This window comes from Hoplias malabaricus, chromosome 13 (assembly GCF_029633855.1).
Source record: "Hoplias malabaricus isolate fHopMal1 chromosome 13, fHopMal1.hap1, whole genome shotgun sequence".
Taxonomy (NCBI): domain Eukaryota; kingdom Metazoa; phylum Chordata; class Actinopteri; order Characiformes; family Erythrinidae; genus Hoplias; species Hoplias malabaricus.
Window position 1 is genome coordinate 477,533 of NC_089812.1, and position 7,731 is coordinate 485,263.

Genomic DNA, 7,731 nt, shown 5'->3' on the forward strand with positions numbered 1-7,731 from the left:
AACACACGGACGCATGCAAGCACATAAAAAAACATCCTACAATTGACTTTGTGCACACAAATTTGCCGATTATAGCTGGGATTCTACAACCTTCCACTTCAAGATGCTTGTATTCCTAGTTGCATGTGCATGCCCTTTCTACAAGAAGCAAGAAAAGAAGTTCTGTAACTGCAGTCCCATTGTCAGTCTCTTGAAAGTAAGCTGCATCCTTATGTTTTTGGGTTTTTTATTATGTTTTTTTTGTATAATCCGCTAAAACTTCAACCGAAAGCCATCAAATCCCTTAATGACCACTATGCCCTCTTGTGGACTCCCTGATTTGACTCAACCATCCGAATGAACTTGAACCATTTTTTATTCACAAGACTTTCATCTTCTTACACTTTTCGTCCCATTGCCAGGACTTTGATCCATTGACTTTGATCCTTGCTCATCCAAAAGCCTCTCAGCCAAAGGTGGGAACCACTCCCATGAAGGAATTACAAAATGGGAACCGGCCACAAATGAAAAGAGAGAACAGAGCGAGGTCAGTTTTTCCAGCCTTTATCGGACGTCCAACATCTCCGTGTCAAAAGAAACAAAAGCAAAACTAACACACGGAGAGGTAGACTGCTGGACCTCAGAGTGGAACAAGAAGATTAGGAAGGTTTCATCTGGTTTTTCTGGTCTGTGACACTTGTGCATGACTTGTACTTTCTCTTTCGCATCCTAACACTTCCGAATGTTCTTTCCTGTCCCCTCTCCTCCCCTCCACCCATGGGGTGGCGAGGTGGCCCCGGGGGTCCACCACAAACAGTTGCCTTCTCTCTTTCCCTCGGGACGAAATGGAGCCTTGTCCCAAATCACCGGTGCTGTTGCACTTCTTCACTGAAGGGGGTGCAAGGTAGCTGGGGGAAAGCAGCGATGTTAAAGACAAACTGCTCAGTGTCTCTGATAACTGTTCGCTGTTTGAAGCTTGGCTGGAGCCCTGCTGGCTTTCTCCAGGGCGGCTGCTGCTTTGGCTGCGATGGTGCCCTCTAGTGACCTGGAGGTTAAATGCAGCCGGCCTCAAGGTCTCTGTGGACAGGCTGTCTGTGCTCCTGTTTGGACATGGCTCCAGCAGAGACAGCGGGAACTCAGGGTCCGGCGGCGAGGAAACACTGAAGCTCAGCCCTTCCTCCATAGTGGTCTGCAGGCTGCCCTCAGAGCTGCCCGTGGCCAGGGATGAGTCACTGTGGGATGCATACTGAGGAAACAAAGACTCAGGATAAAACCAGATAAAAACCGATTGTAAAAAAAACTTTTGATTTGTAACCTTAACTTTTATTAATATTAATATTCGTTAATATTCTTGTCCTTTGAATTAGCATTTATTGTCATGCCATTCGGTCACAGCAATGCACCCACCTGTGTGGATAGAAGTTTGCAGACTCCAGGAGAACGAAGGGAGGCCCAGGATGCTGGAGAGGTCATCTTCAGACCTCGGGGCTTGTGGACGTGTTGACCCCTAGGGGGCGCCTGCAGGGCAGCTGCTGCTGGATGGAAGAAATCTGCAGACAGATGGGAAACATTAACAGAGTCACCTTAACTTCTCCTCCATCGAACATGTGATATCTATAAGACTAAAAATACCAACAACAGTTCTACAAATACCATACCAATACTGTGCTGTCCTGAACTGTCAAGATGCTGGAGTTGCTTCTGAGTTCCGTCCTCAGCCCCGACGCTGTGGACCCGAGAAAACCTTCGCATCACTTCCTTTCCACATCCTCCTGCATCCTCTCCACTGCCTTGCTCCTCCTGAGCAGAGGGAAACCCAAGAGAACTGTTAGCTTTAGCACATTAGCACTTTCATGACCCTGCACCAGCTGTTAGCTCTCTGCAGTCTCTTCACTTATCGCCTCCGGGGCTCGGGGCAAAAACGAAATCATCAAGCTCAATTCAACACCAGCCGGGTCTGATGTTGCCATTCTGAGCCGTGCCCATGAGCACTCTTTGTGGGGGATTTTAACTCCTCCTGAGCTGCTGTGCTAATGTTTCAACCACTTTTCTATGAATAAAGATGAATGGAATTATTGCATGTGAATCAAAAGGATATATCTTTAAATCCTGTTCACGTCAGTTGCATTCACAATTTCCTGGAATTTTTGAAGTTAAAAATGTTTGAACTTTATTCAACAAAAATAAAATACACTGATATTTATAGTGTCCATAAAGACATTAATTTTCCATAAACCTCCCCTTAGGGAGGTCAGAGGTACTCAAACTTTTATAACATATAATTGTAATTAAAAATGTAATTTTATGGAAACTGTTGTGTAGTATTAAAGGAACACTAGGTTAAATTAGGTTTTTTCACCCCCTAGTGTAATTTCCTCTTCCAAAAATTACATAGTGCAGTCTCTGTAGTGCTGGGCCCAGAGTCGAAACAACATAGACTTTTCTCCTTATTACAAGTCAGTGAAGTATCACAATGTTTTTGAAACTTAAAATGATTCAATTAATTCATTCATTGTTTATAGCAGCTTATCCAGTTCAGGGTTGCGGATCTTTTAAAATTACGTACAAATTAATAATTTTAAAATGCTATATTTACGATTACTTACATCAGTTTCACAATCTTCAAACTTTACTCTAAACTTATTTGTGGATACAAAATTATCCCCAAGAACAGAACAGATGGATGCATGTGTTTCTGCAGCACTTTTTCTTTGGTGAAACATGACAAATGCAGTGAAAATTAAATTATTGACATTTTCCAAAGGCTAAATGACTTATTTATTTATTTAACACTATGCAACTTATTTGTACACATAATACGTCAAGCAACATGCAATTAAGTCAGCCATAATGTAGATGTCTAAGGCTTGACCACAATGTATGTTCATGGTCTTAAATGAAAATAAACAATGATGTATAACAATAGTCATTAACAATGCACACAGATTGAAACACTCTATTCAAGGCCTGAATATGTCTGAGATATCGCTGGGGCAGGTTTTTAAGTAATTCAAAATGTGATGCTAGATTAAACAATCTAGGCTCTTAAAGATTATTTTAATTAGCAGTTCACCCACAAGAGGAAAACAAGCTTAAGATTGTGTGGACCACTGCGGCTAGCTTTTCATATTCCATCAAGAACCCTAACCACTAATCGCAATTATATAAAAGCTGCAGAGTGTTGTATATTTAGCTTGTTATTAAAGATTGTGTTTGTTTACTACTGAGTCCTATATTAGTTCACAATTTCTGCTTGAAATGGGATAATCTGAGTTTGCTTTAACTGTACACTACTCTCCATAATTAGTACATTGCAGTTCTTAGGTGGTAGCTTCTGCAGAAAATGTGCAAAAATATATTTTATTCTATACATGCCTTCAGTGCAAATACTGCACATTAGAGTAATGCTTGAAAAAACTAAATTAAAAACAGTGAGTGAGAGAAAATAAGACACTCTGTCTAACCCCAGCCTTCACCAAGCCTTTCCTCACACAAACAATTAAAGAGATTTAGCTGCATCTTCTGGGGGAACTCATTTTCACTCCACCCTTCCCCTGTTCTTCGTGCTGAGCCTGAAAAACGCATAAAGTGGGGTTTTAATAAAGCGGAGAGAAACGAAACCACTGCAGGATTTATTTATTTGATTTGCTTTGGTCTAATTAGCAGGGGTCCATGGACATTTTGGCTGATTAGGCCTCATTAAGAGCTGATGGTGGGAGAGACTTAAGAGATTACGGCGATGGATAAAACAGCAGCAGGTAGTTGTCGGCAGCCTGACTGCGGTGGGATTATTCAGCTCTGGGTGATGATTTCAGAGGTGAATTGTATGGCACAGTTGCAGGACCATGGCCAATAGAGCTCTCATAAAAGCTGCTCTGGGAAATCTCAAAGCTTTGAATGGGGGACAAAACCACTGCAGAAAGCTTGGAGCATGATATGGACTGATCCCGCAAAGGAGTGACCTCTCCACTCAATGGCCACTTCTTGAACTCCATTTAAGGTATAGGTCCAGTGTAGAGGTGTAATATTACAGACTGCTATTATTGATTGTCGATTCTGACCACAGAAAGGTTGTGGTTCAGATATATTTGAGGTGGGTCCAACACTATGTTCTATGCATTATTCCTCACATTTGAAAATCTGGATCACTAGGTAGTGTACAATTTTAAGGAGCTGCATTTTTGAAATGTACACTACTTACACACATTGCCAAAAATATGGATCAAGAAATTGTTGGAACTGAAAATGACTGTAATGTTGATATATGTTAGTAATTGTACAACTGAAAGGGAGGTCATTGTATTGACTTGGACTACCTCTAGCTTGGCTTTAAGATGAGATACAGTTGCTCATGGACGGATACAGGTTACAGATGGCATCCACGCAGCACATTTGCCCACAAATATTGCAGCTGGGACTGTAGATCCTGCACACTCATAGGATGCAGAAACAGGTCAGCCTCCAAGTTGGTCCCATAAATGCTCAATTGGTGTTACATTTGGTGACTGGACTGGTCAAGGAAGTGTTGCAAACCTGGGAAACTCTTGTTGTGTGTGGGCAAATATTATCCTGCTGAAGTTGGATGTCAGTTGGATGTCCTGCCATGGTGGCCAACACATGGTGGCCACAGGACGTCCTGCACATATCACTGAGCTGTTAGAGTCCCTAACGTCACTCCTAGGGGTGACCACTATCTGATGATATTATATGCCATGGCTCCCCAGATCATCACACCAGCTGTTGGAGCAGGGCGTTGCTCCACAGCAAAGGCAGAACTAAAGCGAACACCGGACGGCCTTTATACTCAAAACAGGCCATCGTCGGATCCCAAAAAGAACCTGGCTTCTTTGCTAAGGTTGATACCTTTCCATAGCAGTCCAGGTTTCATAGGGAAGCCTTTTCATAGGACAGCGGGGGAAAGCATTTTACGCCCTCTTGTGGTGAAACCCAATGTCTTACAATGCAATGTGGGATTGTTATATATTGTTATATAGTGCTGAGTATTTCTCACTATGCATAACCTTTCACAAGCCTTTATATAATTCCTATATAGACATTTGACAGATGATATTACACCATAAATCTGGTTTTACACTTATGTCAATATATTTCTATATATTTTTAAATAATTTAACAATTATATGATTACCGACTTCATTGGGATTTAAAAAGAACACTGAGTGAAGGCCTGTGAAGACTTGCAACCTGTGGGACCTCTAGACTGATTCCATACCTGAGTAAAAGTACAGATTAAATTAGAAATATCAACTTAGAAGTGGAATGATAACAGCTGAACCCCAAGCATCACCATTTCTATAATGAAGCTCACCATGCTCTCCTTTACCACCAGCTGGAACATGCTCTGCTCGTCCAGGCTCAGGTCGTCAGGAAGTGCTGGAGATGAGGACTTGTCAGAGAGCTGCTCAGACCTGAGAGAGGCCTGCTCCAGCTCGGCCATGTGGATCTGCTGTTGGGAAAAAACAAAAAACACAAAAAAACAATAAAAACTTTATGATCAGGGTTCATCTTGATGGACCCACACCTGTAGAGAGTGTCACATGACCAGTACACTTGAGTGTGAACTGGTGACATGCTGCACTTTTTTAATCCCTCTGGATCATTAAGTAGTTGTACCATTGTTGTTACAGGTATTGATCAAGTGAAACTACCCATTTATTAACGGCATAACAACAAACTTGAAAATGGCTGTTGACAAAACTAGCTGTACGCTAACAACAACACAGTTCCAACTGTTTTGACAGCAATGTCCTGGTAGTGACCATTTCTATCACTCTGTTCCTCACATTACTTTTGGTATTTTCTGCCAGAAAAACAGCTGATTGGAGCTTTTTAGTCTGAAATCCTGGAGTGAGTCCGAGCTTCAGGGGAAGATAGACAGAGCGAGAGATTTTGGACTTCAAATGAAGCGAGAAAGCATGAGGAAAAGGGTCTATCTCTGAATCGGAGTAATGAGAGCAGCTCCGAGTGTCAGAGAGAGAAAGAGAGAGAGACAGAGAGACACTTCATAAATCTGTTCTGGATGGAGAGCAGAAAGAGGAGAGAAAGAGCAGATTGATGGCTTGACGTTGTTGGCAGACAGGCAGAAAAAGGAATGACAGGTGAGAAGGTTATTGCTTGAATTCCTTTATTTCCCCTACCGACTCTGTCCTGTCTGTCACAGTGATGGACACCACTGTGGGGACGGACGGTGGTCGGGTCACTGTGTACCTACACATGTAGCATGCAGTGCATTCTCACTCAGTCATATGTAGAGCAGCACAAAAACGGTGAAGCAAACTGACCTTTGCAGCTCTTATAGCAGCCATCATCTGTTGATGATGAACCATTTCACAGCACAACTCTCATTAACTTAAGTTTGTTTACATCTTAACCTCACAGTGGGACGTCTTCCTGCATCCTGCGTCTCTCATAGGACTGTTTAGGGCTGTGTTTTTAATAACTGCTATGCCCCAAATTCAGAGTTGTGAGCAACAGGGTCGATCCAAAATGGGAAATCAAAAACGTGAAACCACTGACCAGTCCTGGAAACCTCAGGGAGGGACCATCTCAAAACCTAGTTCATTTACACCCATGTTAACTTCAATTCTGAGTTTAAAAATATATACTAAACCCTCCCAAACACAGCTGCTTCCACCTCTGTGCCTAGGATAAAATGTACATCACACAGGTCCTGTCTTCGGAAACCGAGCCAAAGTCGAGGGTCAGTGGAGCGCATAGTGACCAGGAATTTTATACGTAGCATACACATAATAAAGTGTAGATGTCCGGTACCTCTTGTGGATGGCTCTTGCAGTCCTTACACACCGGAGGGGATGAGTAGTGGTGGAAGACTGACCCCGACAGGTTGTCAATCAACAGCATCTCTCCCTCGAAAGAGTCTTTAATGAGCAAAGAGACACTGTCCAGCCACAGGTTCTCCTGGACACACATGTGCAACATGATAAGGTCAATAACGGTCACGTCACAATGCTGTAAAACAGAGAGGCAGCCGCTGTGGACGTTCTGAGCATGAGCAGAGGGGTTATTTTTATTTTTAGATCTTATAGCATGGACATCATGTACAAAACAGTCTGACATTCATTCATTTATATCCGATAACAGCTTCATCCAATTCAGAGTTGGAGTGGGTCTGGAGCCTACATGGGGATTATTAAGCACAAGGCAGGAGTACATTCACACGTTCATATATTCACCCTGTCACTCTCATACTCTGTGGACTGTTAAAGTAATGGCACAAGCTCAGGACCCTGGAGCTGTGTGACAGTGACACCATGCTGCCAAATATGGAGCTTGTTTTTATAGTATTCAAGATCATTGCACACAGGTATCGATCAATATTTAAGGTCTTATTAATATAGCGGTATCGTGCCACCTTTGTTCATTATACAATGCCATAATCACAGCTCAACACAGGACTTGTTTACGCATTATACAGCAAAGAAATATTCACAAATCATAGAAAAATAGAAATACAAATTTCCAACAATGGCCTCTGTTTCACAACCAAGCCATTTACATCACGGACAATTCAGGGCTCAGTTTACTCCCGATTTGCTGTTGTTTAACGGCGATGTTAATTTCCCCTGGTGCTTGTGTTTATTGCGACAATGGAGCCTCATTAAAGAACCAGAGCAGGTGCATATTTTCCTTTATTCCAATAAACACATACATAGAAATGAAAGATTTAAGGAGGAATGGAATGTGATTGAGCAACTGCACCATTTTAAAGTG

General features: G+C 42.3%; 1 protein-coding gene across 1 annotated transcript; it reads right to left on the bottom strand.

The window, feature by feature from the left end:
* Positions 1-319: 319 nt before the first annotated feature.
* Positions 320-6,910, bottom strand: cacna1ia (calcium voltage-gated channel subunit alpha1 Ia). Its single transcript, XM_066641448.1, has 5 exons — positions 6,772-6,910; positions 5,309-5,446; positions 1,638-1,779; positions 1,387-1,529; positions 320-1,225 (listed from the first exon to the last, which is right to left on the bottom strand). Exons 1-5 carry the CDS (start codon positions 6,859-6,861, stop codon positions 650-652), a joined length of 1,089 nt encoding a protein of 362 aa, XP_066497545.1. The 5' UTR covers positions 6,862-6,910; the 3' UTR covers positions 320-649.
* Positions 6,911-7,731: the final 821 nt, after the last annotated feature.

Excerpts from the sequence above, each read along its gene's own strand:
- cacna1ia (XM_066641448.1), bottom strand. The coding sequence starts at position 6,861 with ATGCTGTTGATTGACAACCTGTCGGGGTCAGTCTTCCACCACTACTCA. Across the intron at positions 5,447-6,771 it reads GCAAGAGCCATCCACAAGAG|CAGATCCACATGGCCGAGCT; the intron begins GTACCGGACATC and ends TTTTCCCAACAG. Across the intron at positions 1,530-1,637 it reads TTCAGGACAGCACAGTATTG|ATTTCTTCCATCCAGCAGCA; the intron begins GTATGGTATTTG and ends ATCTGTCTGCAG.